General features: G+C 43.3%; 1 protein-coding gene across 2 annotated transcripts in view; it reads left to right on the top strand.

The window, feature by feature from the left end:
• The window catches only part of LOC146675501 (protein NLRC3-like), a 507,908-nt gene that overhangs the window by 472,982 nt on the left and 13,204 nt on the right, over positions 1 to 21,722 (top strand). For both annotated transcript variants that reach the window (XM_085400511.1, XM_085400512.1), the window contains exons 2-5: positions 7,105 to 7,236; positions 7,321 to 7,419; positions 7,574 to 7,672; positions 8,411 to 8,512. In XM_085400511.1, coding sequence (XP_085256637.1) covers positions 7,148 to 7,236; positions 7,321 to 7,419; positions 7,574 to 7,672; positions 8,411 to 8,512 — 389 coding nt within the window. In that variant the 5' untranslated portion in view covers positions 7,105 to 7,147. The remainder of the gene's footprint in view (positions 1 to 7,104; positions 7,237 to 7,320; positions 7,420 to 7,573; positions 7,673 to 8,410; positions 8,513 to 21,722) is intronic.

Here is a 21,722-nt window from a genome sequence, read left to right on the forward strand (position 1 = left end):
AACCGTGTGCATAGAACTGGAGGGATCTAAATGCTAACGTAGAATCCAGTCAGGACGTCAGCTACTGCTGTTTGCTCGTTTGTTTTTGTTTTTATGGGCGATCGTTTTCAGGCTTCAAGTAGCACCATTATACCAACGTTTCACATTCTAGACATTGTTTTAGGTGTATTTGACCAAAAGTTTGACTGAAAATTCACATGCAAGCTTTTTTTCAAGGCTGTGGTATTTGCCGCAAACAATACCTTTCAGCTAGCTAAAACAGAATGTTATGCTATCACCGAGCAACATGGCTAATGCCTTTCACACAGCTTCGTCTCAACTCCAAAGAGCCACAGAAGTAAAAGCTCATGATAATAATTGAAACAATCTTTGAAAGAATGACTTACCAAGCATGGCAAACAACTCAAATATGTAGAGCAAAATGTTCCGAAACGGCTTCACTTCAGCTTCGATTGGAGCCGTGCTGGGGGCGGAGTCTGTGAATTTACTCTGTTGGTGTCATAGCCGCTCTAGGAGTTCAGAGTTAAGAGGTCAAGAGTTAATGTTTCCATTGTAACACCTCCAGATTTGACATAGAAACACTCATTTTTAACACTCGATTTTAACTACTATCATTTTACACCTCAGAGTTACATTAAAAGAATGTGACTCTGCTTAGAGTAAAATTAACTCTACTTTTGCAAGAAGACTATTAACACCAAAAAATTTAACACTTTTGAATTTGCTGTGTATAATTGTATTATGTAATTGTAATAATAACATAACCATATTGCTTCATAATGATTAGAGGATATCAGACAACTTGTTTTTATTGCTTAATAATGCAGAATAATCGTATAGAAATAAAAAAAAACTGACGTTGTGCGCTATTTGAGCATGTTGCCTGCCTGCAGCACTAAAGGACTCTGCGAGAGACGTCTGTCTCGCTCTAGCAGCACCTGTCCCTGTCCTCCTCTTCAGTTCACCTCAACATAAGCTTATCATATTCTGTGATGTGATTTACTCCGAGGTGTTTGACGAGGTCAGTGGTGTTGCCACAACACCTCACTGTCTTGCCACATATATCACAAACCGCGTCTGGGCTGTTTGTGGAGGTAAAACGCGTCCACACATGACTCTGTTTGCGCTCTGCCATTGTTGTGAGTGTGCACGCAATGGGCTGCGACACATTTATACAGCCGTATTTCGCATATGACTATGAAAGGCATAAGAGGAAGTAGTTCCTTCCAAATTAGACGATCCGAATGATATAGTTTCTTTCCACTGCGTTCATTTTAATGGAAAAACTACAAATTTACCCCAGAGTACTAAAATATCGATATTATAATATGAGAATCAATTCTAGAACATAAATTGCTGGTATCGGAAGAATCGATATTTCAGTATCGATCCGCACAGTTTTAGCAGCGGCAAGCCTGCGCTGCTAGGGCCTGCAAGGAGGAGAGGTGGATGGCAGCAAAAAGGAAGAACCTGGATATAAGAAAGTGTTTTTCAAAGAAACCTGTAAGTTACTTAAAGTCAAGCTCACTCATAAAATGTGTCCATCACAATAACATTACAGGCTATGCTAGGCTTTGGCCCACATGGTAAATGGCCTGTATTTATATAGCGCTTTACATATCCAGTCATCCACCCATTCACACACACATTCACACACTGGTGATTTCAAGCTACATTGTAGCCACAGCCACCCTGGGGCGCACTGACAGAGGCGAGGCTGCCGGACACTGGCGCCACCGGGCCCTCTGACCACCACCAGTAGGCAACGGGTGAAGTGTCTTGCCCAAGGACACAACGACCGAGACTGTCCGAGCCGGGGCTCGAACCGGCAACCTTCCGATTACAAGGCGAACTCCCAACTCTTGAGCCACGATAGCCATTCATTAGACATCAGTCTAAAATTGTATGTAACCATGAATAACGTGTTTTGGAAACTAACTGCACAACAGGCAGCACTATTTGTTCTCTCAGTCTCTGAGCAGCATTTCTAATTTTGATTGAAACTGTCAGAGAAAACGGCAGCGTCGAGCGAGCCAGGATATTAGTTTACAGAGGCTGTTAAAATTATATGTCTGACGTTAAAATGCTGGTGACACAATAATTTCATCCTAATGGCACTGATATATTCATAGGGTTCATTTTTGAGACAAAATATAACGAGGTAGTCATGATTTTGCAAATAAATAAAAATAAAACCTTGTAGTGCAGTTTGCACAAATTATTTTAAAAATGCACTCACCCTACAAACATTACTGACGAGTCAAGATCTGCACAAAGTGACAGAAACACTGAAGCAGCTCCACATTTTATTCTTATTGTCATGTATGTCCTATTTGTCAGGTGACAGAAGAACCAACACAAAGCTCAGAGAGTAATGGTGACACAAGATCACAGGTGAAAATAAAAAACTTAAAATAACCCGGTTGCACAAATATGCACACCCTTAAACTAATACTTTGTTGCAGCACCTTTGCCTTTTATCACTCTAATCAGTCTTTTTGGGTAGGAACCTATTAGCATGGCACATCTTGATGTGGAAATATTTGCTCACTCTTCTTTGCAAAATTCACATATAAAACTATGAATTGTAATTTTAAATGGTTTAAAAGCAGGTAGAATAGCATATGTAGGCAGGTATACTTCTCCTTTTTTATCAAGAAGCAAAGACAAAAAGGGGAACAAAAGAAACAGAGCAGGGTTCAGTGGTTGAATCATCCGTCCCCACCAATGCCAAAACCAAATCTACGCCTTTGCAGGTGAGTGTTAACATGAATATGTTTCTTCTTATGACATAAAATAATTCCACGCTGTTCGTGTCTGTGGGTGAAATGTGAGGCCGGTCGGCTCCTCTGAGCGCTGGTTTCCTGTAAGTAGAGAGGAAGTGAGTTTAGCTGAGCCTCCGTTTAGTGTGAGAGAGCAGGAGGAGAGTGAGGGCTGTGCTGAGGCAGGGTGAGTGTTAACACCGCTCTGACATTACTGTGTCTCTGTGGCGGGAACAACAGGCTCCGTCAGTGGAGGCAAAAATAATCAGACTTTGGTTTTTCAAAGGAAACAACTTTATGTCGGAAGTTCCCGCACGCTCATTGGATAACGATGTGTCAATCTCGAGCTATTAGCCAATGAGCGTGCGGATTAGCAGAATGCCCCGCCTTTATCACGGGACTTTAAAAGCTACAATGGCGACAGAAACTCCGTGAGTGGAGTTCAGGGTGACGTTATGAAACTGTGACGTTTGAGCCACTTCCTGTTCTCAGTCCCAGCGTCCTGATCACCGAGGTTTCTCTTGCTCTGATATCTGATATTGATTATATTGGTAAACAGGCTGTAGCATAAACATCAAACACAGCTGAAGCAGTTTTTGGATGGTTGGCTTCAAATGATCCGTCGGTTTGAAAAGTAAAAACAATTTAAAATAGGTGAAGCTGATGCAGGGTGAGTGTTAACACCAGGACTTTAGAGGGAAGAAGAGTCACAGCATGTTGTTGACGCGTTGTTGTTCAATCGGGGGAGGCTCTCCGTTGAGGAGAAAAGCTTGAATTTGTTTGTATACGGATTATCCATTGTTTATTATTGCTCACCACAAACAACTATCTGATTGAATAGTTTTCTTATCAGATAGAGAAATAAAATGCGTCGCAAAATGTAAAAGCAAAATTTCCCCGCCTGGGCTGCCTTGCGCCTGATTGTTCTGTAAATAGTTTGAAATGGTTACATAAAAAGCGTCTGAGCCTTGGCTGCATTTTTAGGTAAATATAACTTTGTTGTCTGCAAAACTTTTGTGTATTTTAAAAAATGTACAATTTCTGTTTGCATTTCAAGTTATGAAAATGATTTGTTTAACATGCTTGTGGTTTTTACAGTCAAAAATATCACTTTCTACTCGTATTTTAAATTTTGTCTGAATTTAGATAAATTCTGCTGATACATTTTGTCAAAATGAGAAAATAACAGATTGGCAAGATAAACAGTTTTTAAATGTGAAATACAGAGGCCACATCAAAAGTAGTCAAAAACAGCCAATTACACCCTGGACACCAGCTTTCTGGAGTATTTGAAATAACGGTAATATGAGTGGTCCATATAGTCACAAAGAATAGCCACTTGTTTCTGTGCTACCAAAGTTCCCCGGCTTTCATTCAAAATGTGTTTATGGTCAGCACCTGCACATTAAACTACTTAAACATTATAAATGTCTTTTCAAGCTCACACTGAGGCCTGTGGGGCACAATCAGCCACTGAGACAGTTCACACATTTATATGTGTTTGTATATGAATATTTCATACTTTAAGGCTGCCTGTTTATTTAAGGGAGATGAACAAAATACATTGGAATTGTACAAAATAATATCACAGATGACAAATTCAATAGATTTTAAGTAGATGCTTGTGCATTCTTAAAGTCTTATATGTTGAATTGAACTATTTGATCTGTTCAAAGCCTCCCAGTCAGTGCTGTTCTCCATGCCTGTCTGACTGTACATGTTATTAGCACAAACACTTTAAAGGTGATCCTTTAGGACTTCAGCAATAATACAGAGAGCAATGTAGTTAGCAATAAAACAGTTTTATTGGGAATTAACTTAAAAAACAAACAAATATCTGTCTCCTAATTCTTGTCACACAGGAAAGAAGCATCAATATCTGATGAGCAGACTTATTTCTTTCTTTTTTTGTTCACATTTTCACATCTTAATTTTTAAGTGAAATGGGCATTTAGAGTTTATACACTATGTATATAAGGTATTAGTACAGGTACTCGGGCATTTTGCCATAACACGGGCAGAAATATTGCCATTCAGTGCCTTCGTAACTTGAATTTTTCGTGAAATGGGGCATTCGTAAGTCGGGGTTCCACTGTATTTTTGTGTGGTGCGTTTTTTCTATTTCTTAGCAAAAGTTGAACAAAGGTATTTAAGTTCATGTAGGATGATTTGTTTTCATTTTCACATGGTCTTACTGAGGTAATGCGAATTGAAACATGCATTCTTTTTTTTTTTTTGGCGGGGGGGCTGATGTGCTGGAAAAGCTTGAAAAGGGACCTTGAAAGTGCTTAAAAAGTGCTTGAATTTGACCCTGAAAACGGCGTAGGAGCCCTGCTCACGGCAAAGCGTGGGACAGACCCGCTCGCCTCGCAAGCAATTGAGCTGTTATTACCACCGACAAAGCGCATGTCCCGGTACACAGCTGCCATAACCCCCGCTGTACACTGACTTCATTTACTGAGGTTTTATTTCCTGATGTTCGTATGTGTCATACGTGTTCCAGTCACCAATTCTGAATTATAACTAACATTAAAAACATGTTTAAGGAGGAGAGAGAGCAAAAATATTCGATTAACAGCTGATGTTTGGGTTTTTGTTCAATAATCAGCGTGACCTGATAAACGCATAAAAGAAATAACGCTGGTGTTTCCGTCATGTAGTAACTGTTAGGTTTAACTGTACAAAGGTGGTTCGACACTATGAAACACACACAGACTTCATGATGTTCGCCTCATTTTTTTATTGTGAATATTAATCATGAGGGTAAACGGCCCTGTACACCACGGAGCGAGGTCAGCATGTCCACCATATCTTCAGCTCTCTGAGTTAACCCATCAAACTAATCTAACGCTCATCTACGAATAATTCACGGCTCATATCAATATGATTTTACAGAAAATCATCCTTATTGCTGCAACTATTCCAGAGACATGAAAATCTACAGCATAAAGAACACAAAAATATATAGCAGTCTAACGCAACACTTTAACAGAGATGAATGCATCAGTTTGTCACAGATCAAAGTGGAATGAATGTGATTGGTTGAACTGGTGTTCGTGATCTGTGTTTTCTGCATTTTCATCAGCGTAAGAGACTCAGCAGCAGATTATGACAGTTATACATTTGATGAATCACCAAATTAATAAACGCAAGAAACGATCAAACCTGTTCCGACAGTTTGAGTTTGTGTTCCCTCAGCTGCAGACTCGCTGCTGTTTAAATGTTTGAGAGCGAAGATGAGATAGAGAATCAGCAGCAAAGAGAACAGAGAAAATCCAAATCAGAGTTTTTCTCTGAATTAAAAGCAAGGAAACAACAATATATTCTACATGGTGAAACTGATGGTTTGTGGTGTTTGGGTCTGTGATAGGTTTGTAGCTTGAACCTATTCGCTGGAACATTGAAGACAATATAATTACACATCAAGCAAGACACGAAGTAGTAAGTTAAACTTAAAGAAATCCAGACGCTTTTCTTGGACTGTTGGTTTCAGTGTTGAGTCTCATTCACACACTCCCTCAGACTCTTCACACACACTGATTTGCTGACATAAACACACTCCTGTGTGCTTTCTTGGCTTCGCACACACACTGAGGACCATCTACAGACTGTGAGCTCCGTCTTCTTCGTCTTTGGAGCCGAACTCTGACAAAGTTAGGAACAAAACTTTCTCCAGCGTGTGAACTTTCCTCCTAGACTCAGTCTGAGCAGTCAGACCACATATTTCTAAAGCAGCACATGAAGGTGTGGCTCACACACACACAGGTGAAGGAAACAGCTGCAGTATTAAAAACTGCTTCACTGTCTACAAATATATGAACTGAATGTTTCTTTCAGGCTGTAAAAACCTTATTTATCCTCCATTACAGTCCTGCATTCAGAGCATTACTTCTGTTATATTAGTACATGTATTTTATTCTGATGAACACATGAAACTCTGAGCTGGATTGAATCCATTGAATCAGAGTCCAGGACTCAGACTAAACACACTGAATGTGTCCTGAGCTCGGCCGCTGTTCCACAGTAACTGCTGTCAGAGTCACTGTTACTGAGTTAGCTTAGCTAGCAGAGCAGCTAGCAGTTAGAGTATGAACTCTGTAAGCAGTCAGCTCGGTCCTGGACATGGTTACTGACATAAAGCTGCTCTCTGCAGCCATGTTTGACCTGCTGCTTTGTAGGACTACAGTAATGGAGGATTTGGAGGCTGAACTCGGCTATGTGACACTTTTTGTAGTGAACTGATGAAAGCTGCGTCTCAGATGGATGTTAGTCCAACACATCAGACACGACCTCTGCAGCTCTCAGTTGATGTGCACATGAATGATTTGTGTTTCCTCTGCAGGTGAAGGTAGAAAGTGTGTGTGAGCTGATGTGAATTGAGCAGCATGGATCAGTGTGAGGACAGAGAGGAGGGAGTCCCTCCCTCTAAAAGCACTCTGTGTGGGGAACATGAGAGCCAGACCAAAGCTCAGAGGTGAGATGACCATCTCTAACTGTCCATGACTCTTCTCCATGTCACAGCTCAGCACTCACATCACTGCTCCATCATTATTCACAGGAACCAGCCTGGACCTCCACCCAGCTCTGTGTCCTCTAAGAGCAAACGGGTGAAGCATTTCTTTCGTAATTTAGGGCAAAAGAAGTCATCTGACGAAAAGTAAGTTCATGTCAGTATTAAAATGTTTGAAATTTTAATCAGCTTTTTACTATTTAACGATTTAAATAATATACTATTTACATAGTTTATACTTTTTATCTAATGTATTGGACACATTGGATGTGACACATGTTTCATGTTCACTTATTTTTAGCGTCAATCAGAAACCATCCAGCTCTGTGTCTTTACAGAGTGACCGGTCAAATCATCGAGGCATTGGTTTTAAATCCCAGCCTGTGTCTGCTGCAGAGAGGTGAGCTGTTAGTAACAAGAACTCTCTGATTTAAATGATTTTGATGTTTCCTGGTTTCTAAAATGCATCTCTGTAGCAGAGCAGTGTCTCCAAGGACACAGAGGCTCAGCTGTAACTGTCAGTTTATCTGGTTTAAGACACATTTGGACTCAATTGGCTGTTTTTAACTATGTATTTTAATCAGAGGTGTAAATTCAGACCTCACACATCTGGATCCTAAACTATGATACAAACAGCTGCTAGCAGTGGGTAGTTTGACTTTGATACGCTGCTCTAGAAAGCAAACAAAGGTTTGTGCAGCTCCTCTTCAGAAAAGTGTTCAGAGAGCAGCTGCTGTATTAGACAAAGGCTCGTCGTGTGAGCCCAGATGTGTGTAACAGCTGGATGAAGGAGAACCATCATAGTCGCGTCTCCATCCCGCCTTTATTAATGAACTTCCTGTTGCTTGCAGATGACAGGAACACAAAGTGTTTGTGCCACTTGATGCTGCAGGATTTGTTAACGTGTCCATGATGGTAACATCTCCTCGTCTAACTGCAAACACATGAGCGCTCCTAATGGCAGCTATCACAGCCACAGAGGCAGACTGTGTCTCACTGTTGCATTCAGGGACATTTGTTTTCCTGTAAAAAGCTGAACTCTAATGGGTCCAAAGGTCAACCTCCAGAGTTCAGTGGTGAACCTGTACCAACGAGGTCAGAGACCTGTGATGACTCCTTTACATGTTTGTGTCTGCAGAGGTCAGAGGTCACAGTTTGCAGGATCCAGCAGTCCGTCGGTGAGGAGTGACTGGTCCAAACATCAACCTCCAAACTTCAGTGCTGAACCTGGACCAACGAGGTCAGAGAACTATGATGACTCCTTTACATGTTTGTGTTTTCCTGGATAAATATGACCAAAGATTCATTAAAAAGATAAAAATATTAGACTGTCCTGTAGCGCTGTGTGGCAGGCAGAATTGGACCCAAACACAACAGGATGAAGTCAAAAAGGCAGCTTTTGTTAGGATGCCTGGGTCGTTGACCCAGGGTTTTTGAGTTTATTATATTATTTATACTTTCTAGTTTTTGGTTTCTTTGAGTTCTGTCTTATGGCTTATGTCTCTGTCTTCTTTAGTTGCTCTGTCTCCCCTATCACCTGCATCGCCTTGTCTAGTTCGCGTCTATGTGTATCTTAAGTTCCTATATCCCCGTGTTCAGTCAGTGTTTGTGTCTGCACTGTTCCCACGTCTCTGTTCCCTCTGTTACAGTGCGTGCGAGTCTGTGTCTTTGTTCAGTCTGTGTTATGTGTTTCCTGTTTTACTTTGAAGGTTTCTGTCTTATCTCGGTGTGTTCAGTTTACGCTTCTTTGGTCTCGTCAGTTCTGATTTGCCCCAGCTGTGTTTCCCTCCTGTTACTCATTCCCTGATTGCTCCCTCTGTGTATTTAAGCCCTGTGTTTCTCTGTGTCCGTGTCGCGATCTACCATTTTCCTAGCTGTGTGTTCTGTCATTCCTCCAGTTTAAGTTTGTTTTGAGTTTTTTCAGTTATGTTATATTTTTGAGTACCTAATTAAAGCCTTTTTGAGTTCACGTCTGTCTCCGGAGTCTGCACCTTGGGTCCTATTCCTGCCTGCACACAGCCACACCTAACAGCTTTATTTCAGCTGTGAATATGCAAACAGCAGAAATAAGGAAACATAACTGTAGGTTTGCAGTGAATGAAGCCTCAGCTCGACGCTCCACTTTGTCCCTCTTTTCCTTCTCCAAACAGCCACATCAGGAGTCTTTGATGGAGTTTAAAAATATTTAATTACAAATGTCCAAAGATACCTGAATCAACAGTTATTAAAGCTAAAATAGTTCACAGGGTTTGGACTTTGTTAGGTGACGAGAGAACATCAAAGTGTTTTTTATCTTAAACAGTATTTTTATGACTTCAGTTGCTCTCACAGCCCTGTTTGTTATTTTACCAGAGCTCTTATGTTTCACTCAGTGCTCCCACCAAACACCTTGGAGGACACAGTGTGATTTAGATTTCATTGCTGTAAACACCAGTCACACAAGCTAACCCATGGAGGCAGCAGCAGGCTTTGTGTTTGGTAAAGTCTGTTGGTTTAAACTAAGAGTTTAGTTTGTTAGCACAAAGAGCTGTCAGCTAAAGCCCCGAATGCACTTTGAATACAGACTGTTGGGGGAAAACTCTGTAAAAGACCCAGGAGAAATAAAGACACAATGAGACAAAGTTACTTTCTTTATCAAACGTGTACACGGGTGAGCTGCCAGGAACAACTCACACCATGCACAGTGGCTTGGTAATTTTTATAGGAAAGACAGTGAGAACAGGATAAGAAAATACAAAACAAATAAAATAAACAACTCCATATGTGGCGCTAGTCTCGTCAGCAGAGAGCTGGGAGAAGGCTGTGAGAGATAAAACAATCTAAAACAATATGTCCCAAAACAGTATGTCTTTGCTGAGAAAGTCTAAAAAGATAATTCTAAACTAATCTAACCATAGGCAAAGGGCAGACAAAAGGCATCTTTGTACATTTAAAAGAAGGTAAAGAAACATAGAATCATTTCTACTGTAATTTTCCCTTTGTTCATCTTTATTTCGTACTTTTTATATTTATATCTACTCAGTGGGGTCTGTTTTCAACCCTTTTAAACTACCTCAAACTACTTTGATCTCTAGTTTTCACTTAATAAGGGATTATTATGTTCTTCCTGATATGGGTGTTGCTGCACATGCGGCTGCAGGAATGAGTGATGGTTTACTAAAAGGATTGTGGGAACTGCACAGTGTCTCGTCTTCTGGTTTTACTAAACTGGCAGTTGGATTCTGTTCTCCCGACTGTTTATATTTTGTTTTCTTAAATCTCTCAGTTTACAGACACTGTTTTTGTCCGGCGTCTGGACTTTTCTTTTCTCACCACTGCTCGTCAGCAGGAGTGAGTTTTAATTTCACTTGCTTGATTACCCATCTTATTTATGTATTTACTTATTTTTGTTTAAGTAATATATACACAATACAGCTGCTATCACCTTCGCTGGTATTAGAGACGAGAGTGGTTGCTCACACGCCCTTCTACTTTCGGACTATTTCCAAAAGCGGTGTGAACTTTACGAGACGGAACTCGACCGTTCTCTCAACTCACCAGCACGTCAGTGAATAGCAGTAAAAGAAAAACACAGTAGGAGCAGCTCAGTCTCTTATCGGACCGTGAAAAGTCAGCTTGCTCCGTTAATTAAAACAATACACACACATACATTCACATTCACACTTATTCGCGCGATCGGAACCCTTATCATAAGGGGAGCTGCCAGTCTTTCTGTAGACGAGCTACTTATTCCCTTGACCCAGCTGGGGGAGCTACCCAGAGCTCCAAACCTAACCCACAGAAGTGGGGAGCTTCCAGTCGACGAGCTCCAAGCTACCAGCCGACGAGCTACTTTAAACCCACAGAAGTGGGGAGCTTCCAGTCGCGACGAGCTACTTTCGCTATTTTAAATTCCCTGAATTTAAAATACGTTTTTACGCAAGATTGTGTCAGTGTGTCTGTATCTACCTGGTCAGTGTCGCCGGGTCTGGTCCACCTCGATCGGGCCCCACCACCGTGGGTCGCTTTCTAAGACATTGGCCAAGACCCGAATTTAACGCTCTTGGTCTTTTTCCACACACCTAGTGTGTGGGCTGTCGACAGGCGAACAACGTGGACTGGTCACGGAGATGGGACACGATGGAGGTGATCCGGCTGTCGAAGGACCAAGAAATGTTGGGGGAAAACTCTGTAAAAGACCCAGGAGAAATAAAGACACAATGAGACAAAGTTACTTTCTTTATCAAACGTGTACACGGGTGAGCTGCCAGGAACAACTCACACCATGCACAGTGGCTTGGTAATTTTTATAGGAAAGACAGTGAGAACAGGATAAGAAAATACAAAACAAATAAAATAAACAACTCCATATGTGGCGCTAGTCTCGTCAGCAGAGAGCTGGGAGAAGGCTGTGAGAGATAAAACAATCTAAAACAATATGTCCCAAAACAGTATGTCTTTGCTGAGAAAGTCTAAAAAGATAATTCTAAACTAATCTAACCATAGGCAAAGGGCAGACAAAAGGCATCTTTGTACATTTAAAAGAAGGTAAAGAAACATAGAATCATTTTTCCTGTAACACAGACGAACTGAGAAAAACACTTTAAATACAGCAAACACTCAAACTGAAAACAAGTTTTTCTGCTGGTCATCCACAGCAGTACATTTAGCATTCATGCTAGCAGCAGGCTATGGCTGTCCACTGAGCACCAACACAGGTAGGAGTGAGCAGTGATGAAGCAGGACTGTGGGCAAGTTTGAGCTACAATCCTATTGGCTTCTCAGTTTCTCCAAAGAAAAGGGGAAAAATTCTTGGTGTTGTGAAGATGTGAGTTGGTCTTGTTGTCGTGGGGCTGGAAGGATGCTGGCAGTGAGAGGCTTTTCATACAGTGTTCAGTAGCAGAATGAGAAGAAAGCCACTGCACATGAAACAAGGTGCTCGTAGAGTTTGTTTACTGTGTTTGTGCCACAATGTCAGATCAGTTGTAGATTCACATGCAGACTTGTCCAGTGAAACCAGTGCAAGTACTGCAGTACAGAGCAAAGACTAAGCAAGCCAGGAGAGCTCTCCAACTTTCTGAAAGTATCAGGATATTTGAGTGATAAGAAAAAGTGGATCATGCAACAATGTCCCTCAGCACACAAAACAGTCAAAGCAGAATAAATATAATGTTTTAGAAAGGCCGATCAAACACTTACAGGGACCTGAAGAGAGAGAAACCAACAAAATGTCATGGCTAACAAAGGAACTCAAGCACAGACTGAGTTCTGACAAACAAATCAGAATCAGACTCAGAAAGGGTTTTCTTGCCAAATGTTGGGCAGGTTTACAACATTAGGAAATTGCTGCGGTGCTTCAGTGCAAACATACTGTCATAAATTACGCTTAAATAGACATGAAAATAAAAATAAGAATAAGAATTAAAAGTGCTAAGTAGATAGGTATATACATGAGTGCAGGTGGTGATCAGTGCCAAACATGGAATGATGCATTGAACACAGCGTAGGGTCATGTGTTAGGGGTGGGAACAGTCATACGGTTATTGTTCATGTGTCCGACAGCAGAGGGGAAGAAACTGTTCTTATGGCGAGAGGTTCTGGTGCGAATGGACCGGAGCCTCCTGCCTGAGGGGAGCAGGTCAAACAGACTGTGTCCAGGGTGAGAAGGGTCAGCTGAGATCCGAGCTGCACGCCCCAGTGTCCTGGAGGTGACAGTTTATTTACCAAAGGGGTGAACCACAGTGCTCTATATATGTACAGTGAGTTGGGGAGGGGGTCCAGGGCTCCAGGGAAAAGAGGGAAGGGAGTCCACACTCACTCCTCTTCAGTCACTCTTGTCCTGCTCTCCACTCACACAGCCACACACGGGAGTCACAGGTAAGCGTCTGTAACCAGGTCCGGGGAAATATATACTCAAGTATACACAAAGTTAACCCAACTGGTGAATTTAGAGAGAAATTTCTTAGCAAGGAGCTGAGATCATGAACACAGGAGGGTCAATGTCCCAGCGACAAACTGCTCCATGCCGCAGCGTTAAATGGTTACCGGTAAGCCCAGGTGAATCAGCAACAGGTGGTGTAATCATCATAACTGTGTGGACCAAGAGCGAGAGGCCATTACAAGCTCCACCCAGGCAGGCAAAACGCTAGCAGGAGAGAGCAAAACATAAAACCTGAAAAGCCATCATGAGCCAGCCAGAGAGACACAGAGTTTTATACTAGAAGAGAAACCTGCTCATCTTCATCATGTTTGTTTAAATAGAGAAAATCAGAAGTCTCTGTGTGTCAGACCACGGCTCTACACGGACACTTCTAAGCTGCTTCAGAGTGAACTGACACAGATAAGCTGCACACAGCAGCTGTAAAACAGTGAAAGTCATAACTGTCTCTCTGATGGAAAGCTTTTATTGTGAAGTCAGGAAAGAGAGTTAATCCCATACAGCTTATGACAAAATTTGATCCGAAGTGATTGATGGCCCTAATCACGACCTTTTGACCCCCCGCCCCTCCCCTCCGTGGGAAACCCCCGCGTGACGAATCGTATCCGGAGAAAGGGGGGTGGGAAACCCCCCGCGTGACGAATCGTATCCTGAGAAAGGGGGGCGGACCCCGGAAGCGCGCCATCTGTTGCTAACCGTAACGAATTGCACCCCGAGAAAGGAGGGGTGAACCCCCGGAAGCGCGCCATCTGTTGCTAACCGTGTCGAATCGCATCCTGAAAAAGGAGGGGTGAACCCCCGGAAGAGCGCCATCTGTTGATGTGAAAAAAAAGTTTTTAGTGGGAGGGACTGCAGCGAGGGAGGAGAATAAAAACCAGAGAGAGGAGTCCCGTCACAATTTCTAAGTCTCTCACACACAAGATGGATTCTTTCCTTCTGCAGCCCTCCAGCGGTCCTGTTTACTTGGACGGTGAAGAAATCTGTTCTCCCGCAGAACCCTCCTCGAGCATGGGCGGCAGCAGCAGCGAGTGGGCCTCGTCGATTATCAGCGATACGCCGGTCTCTATCTACAGTACCAGACCCGAAGCAACCGACACTCCGCGGAAAGAAGGAAGAAGTAAGAACGTCTTCATGTTCCGCAGCCAAATTCCAGCACCGAGAAACTTGCGAGGAGAATGGACTCTGCCTGCTGAGGGTTGTGGAAAGTGGGGCTACATATTCAAATATGAGTCGGGGGAGGTCTGGTTTTATCAGTTGAACGAAGGAGAAAGCTTGACGGAATCGAGCACCATTGTGAAGCTGACTCCCAGTGACTGGGCCGTGCTGAAGCTGCTTGTTGCGATGGCTATCGGAGAGGCAAATGAGGATTTTCCCATTCCTGAAGAGGAAGATGTTGCCGCTAAAAGACCCCGGAGAGAGGTAGATTCTCCTCCCCCTCCTCCTCCTTCTCCTTCCGGCTCCAATGATGAAGAAGAGCATGATGCTGCTGTTGATGAAAAAGATCCTCCTTCCCCTCCTTCTGTCTCCTCTGATGAAAAAGCGGATACTGCTGTTGTGAATGATGAGGATAAAGAAAAGACCCCCTCTGTAGAGGATGCTTCCTCCCCTGATGAATCAGCTGATGATGATGATGATGATGATGATCATCCTCTCGACACAGAAGAAGAAGAAGAAGAAGAAGAAGAAGAAGATGATGAGCCCCTGGCTGAAAAACTTCTAGAAGAAGATGATGAGCCCCCAGCTCCAGAAACAAAAGAGGAGAAAGCAGCTCCTGAGAATAAAGAAAACATTCCCCCAGCTCCAGAAATAAAAGAGGAGAAAGCAGCCGCTGAGAATAAAGAAAACATTCCCCCGGCTCCAGAAAAAGCTACGGAAGAAGAAGCTATTCCCCCTCCCCCGCCGCGGAACGGAGGCATACGCTTCAACGATGAGCAACTGATCAAGACTAAAACAATCTTGTCAACCGTCTGGTCTTCAGGAACCACAGCCACGGGGAGATGGAGAATGAGAGCGAGTCTGCGTTCGACTGACGAGTCTGATGCCCCTGACATTTTTGTCTTGGAAAAATTCAGCTCCGACTGCGGATTATTTCGCAGCTTGATGGTTATACCAGCCAAAGAGTGGGTCGTAAGAATGCTGCAAGTGAGGAAGGATATTACAATTCTTTTTCAAACTTGCCGCTGCTGGAGGGATGCCGTAGGAGTAAGGAAATGTCTCAACTTCTGAAAATCCCCGCCCCTCCCGGACCACGCCCCCCTTCCTTCTGTTTTAAAAGTCCGATCAAAAAAGCCTTTTTTAGCTCAGAGAGAGAGAGATGGACTCTGCACCCCTGCTTCGCGATGAGGAGACCGGCTCCACCGATTGTTTTTCTGACGAGGGCGAGCTGGTACCCGATACTCCCGGTTACTGGCCTCTGAAGCGCCAGAGGCGGCAGCGGCAGCATACCGACGAGATGGACGGCTGGGCGTCTTCTTTATTCATCGACACTGTGAAAACAGCCGTGTATCATCTGGTCAACTTGGTGATAAACAAGCACCGCACCGACGAATGTAATGGATGTAAGATAGACCATCCCAGCCAGAGACAACACGAGTGCCTGCAAATTCTGGAGGATGATTTTTATTCCGACAATTATTATAACATCAGAAAGAAACTGCTCACTCCTCGCTTTGTGCCTTCAATTCAACGTCTGCTGATTGCTCGCAACATCAAGACTGAGGATGTTAAAGTAGGGATGGTTGCGGAGACCTTGCTTCATGAGCTGAAATCGGTGAGGAAAGTCTTTGACGCCATCACAGACGCTTATGACAATTTGGTGGGGCAAGATGTGGTTAAAATCGGGGAACTCCGTTTGGTTACGGAGTTTTACAAAGGTTGCTGATTCTTATCCTGCATGCTTCCTATAGTTAACCTTGTTTTTTAAACCATGTATTCTGTTTCTTTTTAAAAAAAAAAAAAAAAAAAAAAAAAAAAAAAAACTACCTCGTTTTTAATCGTGTATTCTGTTTTTTTAAAATCCTACCTCATTTTTTAATCGTGTATGCTTTAAAAAAAAAAGTATCCTGTTTGTTTGTAACCTTTTAACATGTTTACCTCATGTTTTTTTAAAAAAAAAAAAAAAAAAAAAAAAAAAAAAAAAAGTTTTTGTAACCGTTTGACTCTATAACTGTGTTTTATCTCAGGGTTTTGAATAAAAGTGTATTCTGTTTCTTTTTAAAAAAACTACCTCGTTTTTTAATTCTGCTTTATTTTAATCATGTATTCTGTTTCTTTTTTAAAAAAAAAAAAAACTACCTCGTTTTTTAATCGTGTATGCTTTAAAAAAAAAAAATATCCTGTTTGTAACCTTTTATCATGTTTACCTCATGTTTTTTTTAAAAAAAAAAGAGTTTTTGTAACCGTTTGACTCTATAAGTGTGTTTTATCTCAGGGTTTTGAATAAAAATGTATTCCTGTTTTTTTCGCATGTTAAACCTTCTGGTTTTGAATAAAAGTGTATTCCTGTTTTTTTGTAACTTACTTGTATTCTATAACTGTGTTTTATCTCAGGGTTTTTGAATAAAAATGTATTCCTGTTTTTTTTTGCATGTTTAAACCCTCTGGTTTTGAATAAAAAATATTTAAAAAGCATTCATCTCTGGTTTTTTGAATATTGTATTCCTGTTTTCTACACATTAAGCCCTCTGGTTTCAAAAAAATAAAAATAAATAAATAAAAAAAACATTCATCTCTGGTTTTTGAATAAAATAATAAAAGCCGACTCCTGCGACGTTATAACGCAGACGAGCTTTTTATCAGAAGACGAGATGGCCGAGAAAAGTGAGATGAAAAAAGTGTATTATGACCCGCATCACCCAGGTAGTTTCGGAGGAGTAAATAGACTTCGACGCGCTTTAGAAGATGAAACTGGTAAAAAAGTAGATATCCGCAAGGTGCAGAATTTTTTATCCGAGCAGGACGCCTATACTCTGCACAAGCCGGCGCGAGTAAGATTTAAGAGAAATAGAGTGTTTGTGACCAAACCCCTGAAGCAGCTTCAGGCCGACCTGTGCGACATGAGACAGCTGTCTGAATACAACGACGGATTCAATTATTTATTAACCGTCATAGACGTATTTTCAAAAAAGGCTTACGCCCGCCCCCTGAAAAAGAAGACGGGTTCTGAAGTGACTGAAGCTTTCGAATCTGTGTTGAGAGAGAGTGAAATACCGGAAAATTTACAGACCGATGCGGGAAAAGAGTTTTTCAACAAGAGTTTTCAAGCTCTGATGAAAAATCACAGCATCTCCCATTTTGCTACCGCCAGCGACCTAAAGGCCTCGGTGGTGGAGAGATTTAACCGCACTCTGAAAACGAGGATGTGGAGATATTTCACCGCGCACAATACCAGACGCTATCTGGAGGTGTTGCCCGACCTGTTAGAAGGATATAACCGCAGTTATCACAGCAGCATTAAAATGACACCTGCCGAGGTGCGCCCCGAGAACGCGGATCAGGTGTTTCGCAACTTGTATGGAAACACACCCGCCCGTCCTAAAATAAAGTTGAAATTTAAGAAGGCGGATCTGGTGAGGATATCCAAATTGAGAGGAGTATTTGATAAAAAATACGAACAGAGTTTCACGGACGAAATCTTTACTGTGATCAGGGTCCTTCACCGATCGCCACCGGTGTATAAATTACAAGATTATGACGGGGACCCCATTGATGGGTCGTTTTATGAGCCCGAGCTGCAGAAAGTGAAACTGACCGAGGACAAAGCGTTTCATGTGGAGAAGATTTTAAAGCGGCGCACAGTCAGAGGGGAAAAACAGGTTTTTGTCAAGTGGAAAAACTGGCCGGATAAATTCAACAGCTGGGTGAAAGCCTCGGAAGTGGTAGGAGTATAAAAAAAGAGACCCCTCGCATCATTCGGCTCATTTTTTAAAATTCATCATGCAGTCCGAAGGGTTTTACGTGACCCTGCCTTCCAACGCCAGCAAGGGCTTATTTAAAGATAACGCCAGCGGCTGCTACACGGTGGATCTGGCCAAACCCCTCGAGCTGACCGGAGAATGGAGCGTGGGCTTATGCGAATTCATTTATCCGCGCACATGGTACAATCTACCGCCGGACGCCTCCTACTTGGAGCTGATGCGGACGACGGAGGAAGATCAGCCCCTGGTGATTTTAAAATTCGGCAGGGGAGGTCATTACGGACGCGTTAAAGATCTATTGGATCACCTGGTGCCAGCGATCCAAAAGTACGACCCGTCCTTCGAGGCTTCATTCAACAACGTCACCAAACGTCTGGATATCAAAGGAGTCGGGAGCCATAAAATAAAGGTCTTCCCTCCTCTGGCTTACATGCTGGGATTGAAAACGAACGAGTGGTGGACTCTGTCAAAGCGCTCTACTCCGTATCCGTGCGATATGAACGCGGGCGTATATAACCTGTTTCTCTACACCGACATCGTTCAGTACCAGCCGGTCGGTGACAGTTACTCACCGTTGCTCAGCGTCCTTAACGTGAAAGGCGATTACGGAGACGTGATCAGCATCAGACATAATACGGTCCATTACTTACGCGTTTCTAAAAAATACATTAAAACCATACGCGTAGAAATTAAAACGGACCGCGACAGATTCGTGGATTTTGTTTACGGGAAAACGATAGTCAAGCTGCACTTTAAACCGTCTTGACAATGGCTGCGCGTCTTCCGCAGGACCCCCACCGTTTTGTGAGGTATTATGAGGGGCAGGTGGGAGGTTCCCTTCCGGGTTTTTACGGAGCGCCCGTGATGTACGGCAGAGGGATAGGATCCATCTTCTCCAGACTGTTTCGTTTCGTGTCTCCTCTCTTCAAATCCGGGTTCGCCGTAGCTAAACCTCACCTGAAAACGGCCGCAACCAATATCGCTACAGACGCTGTGAAAAGAGTGATGGGTAAGCTGACAGAGCCTCGCCAGGAGGGGGCGGGTGGTATGATGGTCCTCTCCCGCAGGAAGAGGAAACGCCCTCCGGGCGAGCGGATTAAAAATAAAAGCGTCGGAGTAAAAAGTAAATCAGTTAAGGCTGGCAGCGGGAAGAGAAGGAAGCCCCAGAGGAGCTCTGACATATTTTAGAAGAAAATAAATAAATAAAAAATGTCTCTCTTACACAAGAAATCTGCCGAATGCACCCTTGCCGAACTGGATCTATTTTCGGCTCCCATGACCCAGCTATCCATAGAGGATAAAAAATATCAAGAATGTCAGCCCCTCTCTGCTTTGAACGACAACTCACCCATTGAATTTTTCATCCCCGGAGACGGGGAAAAGTATCTCGATCTGAACGACACCATGCTCCATCTGAGAGTGAAAATTACGGAAAGGGACGGGAGCAACATCCCACCCGACGCGGGGGTAGCCCTCATCAATTATCCTCTCAACACAATTTTCAGTCAGTGCGACGTTATTCTGGGGGATCGATTGATTTCGCAGTCCAGCGCCACCCATCCTTACAGGGCCATGATCGAGACGCTGCTCAACTTTTCAGAAGACACTCTAAAGAGTCAATTCAGCGCCGGTCTGTTTTACAAAGACACTGCCGGAGACATGGATTCTATAGTTATAAGCAACGGGCCGAACAGAGGGATAAAACAGAGAGCCGTTTTCACGGCCGAGTCGCGAGAAGTGGACCTGCTGGGTCCCCTCCACGCAGATATTTTCTTCTGCGAGAGGCTCCTGCTGAACTCTGTGGATTTGAGAATTAAATTGATACGCAACAGCGATGCCTTCAGTCTGATGGGAACTCGGGATTCGCAGTTTGCTCTGAAAATAACTTCGGCCTCTCTGTTTGTTAAAAAGGTCACTGTCTCGCCGGCCGTCAGGCTGGGGCACGCCGCGGCCCTGATGAAAGGAAACGCCCTCTATCCTCTTTCGCGCGTTTCTGTGAAAACCTACTCCATCCCTGAAAATTCCAGGATCTGCAACCAAGAGAATCTCTTTCTGGGAGCCATGCCAAAATACGTGGTCCTGGGCATGGTTCATCACGACGCTTTCACCGGGAGGAGGGATCTGTCGCCTTTCAACTTTAGACACAACGATGTAGAGTATCTGGCGTTGTGTCAGGACGGCAGGCAGGTGCCCGCCAAAGCTTTCCAGCCACAGTTTGACCGCGGAAATTCGGTCAGGGAGTTTTATCACATGTTTTCCGCCACGGGGAGACACCTCAAAGATTTACCTCTGAGCATCGATCGCCGGGAATTTAATGAAGGGTACGCCCTTTTTGCCTTTAATCTGGAACCCAGCGAGGATGCTGACGCCCTGTCTCCCGTCTCCAACGGGAATTTGAGGCTGGAGATGAGATTCAGAGTTCCTCTACCTCAAACCACAACTCTCATAGTGTACGCCTGCTACGATTCAATTCTGGAGATTGACTCTAAAAGACAGGTGCTGGTGGATTATTACTAAAATATACACACATGGATAACCTTCAGCTGGAGCACATTCTACATCGCGCCTTGGGAGACGTTTTCTGCGGTGTTTGGGCCTCGGACCAGCTGGCCTTTTTGAGGCGCGACTTTAAACCCCCCGCCTACTTTATAGTAAACACTCACCCCTCGCACTTGAGGGGAGAACACTGGCTGGCTCTGACTCTGGAAAAGGACGGCTCCTCCACTTTTTTTGACTCTTACGGATTCCCTCCCGACTTTGCTCACTATCCCTCGGTCATCTCAGAGTTTCTGGAAGACCGCTCTGACAAAATACTCTATCACGATCGTCAACTTCAGCACCCTATGTCTGTCGTTTGCGGGCAACATTGCATTTTTTATCTATGTCACAAGGCTCAGGGGTTATCCGTCGGTAAAATACTTTCTCTGTACTATAACGATGTGTTTAAAAATGATGATATGGTGTCTGACTTTCTGAAAGGACGCTGCCCCGCTCGCTCTCGCAGAGGTCATCACGTGGCGTGCTCCTTACAAAAGTTTAAAGATGTGTGTATCGAATAAAGAAACGTAAACAAAAAAAAAAGTTTGTTGCAGCGTTTTTTTTATTTCATTTGTAAACAAAAAAACAATTGATTTTTACATAGAGGTCCAGGTCGGGGAAAGCGTTATTTTGACCCGAGAAGGTTTTCTCCCCCTTCGCGCAGGTGTCTGTCCTCCCTCCTCCTCCTCCTCCTCCTCCACAGATTTAAGACGCGCATACTGGTCGCGAGCTCTACGGTTATGTATTGAGGATGAGGGTATGTTTGTTTCGACCAAAGTAGTTAAAAACGCGTTCCATCCTTTCGGTCGCGTTTGGTTTTTACTTTTAAAAGAGAGGGAGAGGTTTTTAAATAGATCGATCATGTGCGAACCCCGCACCGCATCCCCCTTGTAAACAAATTCACCCCTCTTTGTCCATCCTCCTCCACCCTCAGGTAATTTCTGCATAATGTAGCGGGCGTTTTTGCGATCTCGAGGGGGTAAGGATTTTAATACTTCTTCCATCATTTCATCATCCTCCTCTCTGGGCCGCTGCACTTGTTGCTGCTGCTGCACTTGTTGCTGCACCTGCTGCTGCAC

Source organism: Rhamphochromis longiceps, linkage group LG3 (genome assembly GCF_057381845.1).
Source record: "Rhamphochromis longiceps isolate RC_006_pf linkage group LG3, R_longiceps_female_GT1.1, whole genome shotgun sequence".
NCBI classification, from domain to species: domain Eukaryota; kingdom Metazoa; phylum Chordata; class Actinopteri; order Cichliformes; family Cichlidae; genus Rhamphochromis; species Rhamphochromis longiceps.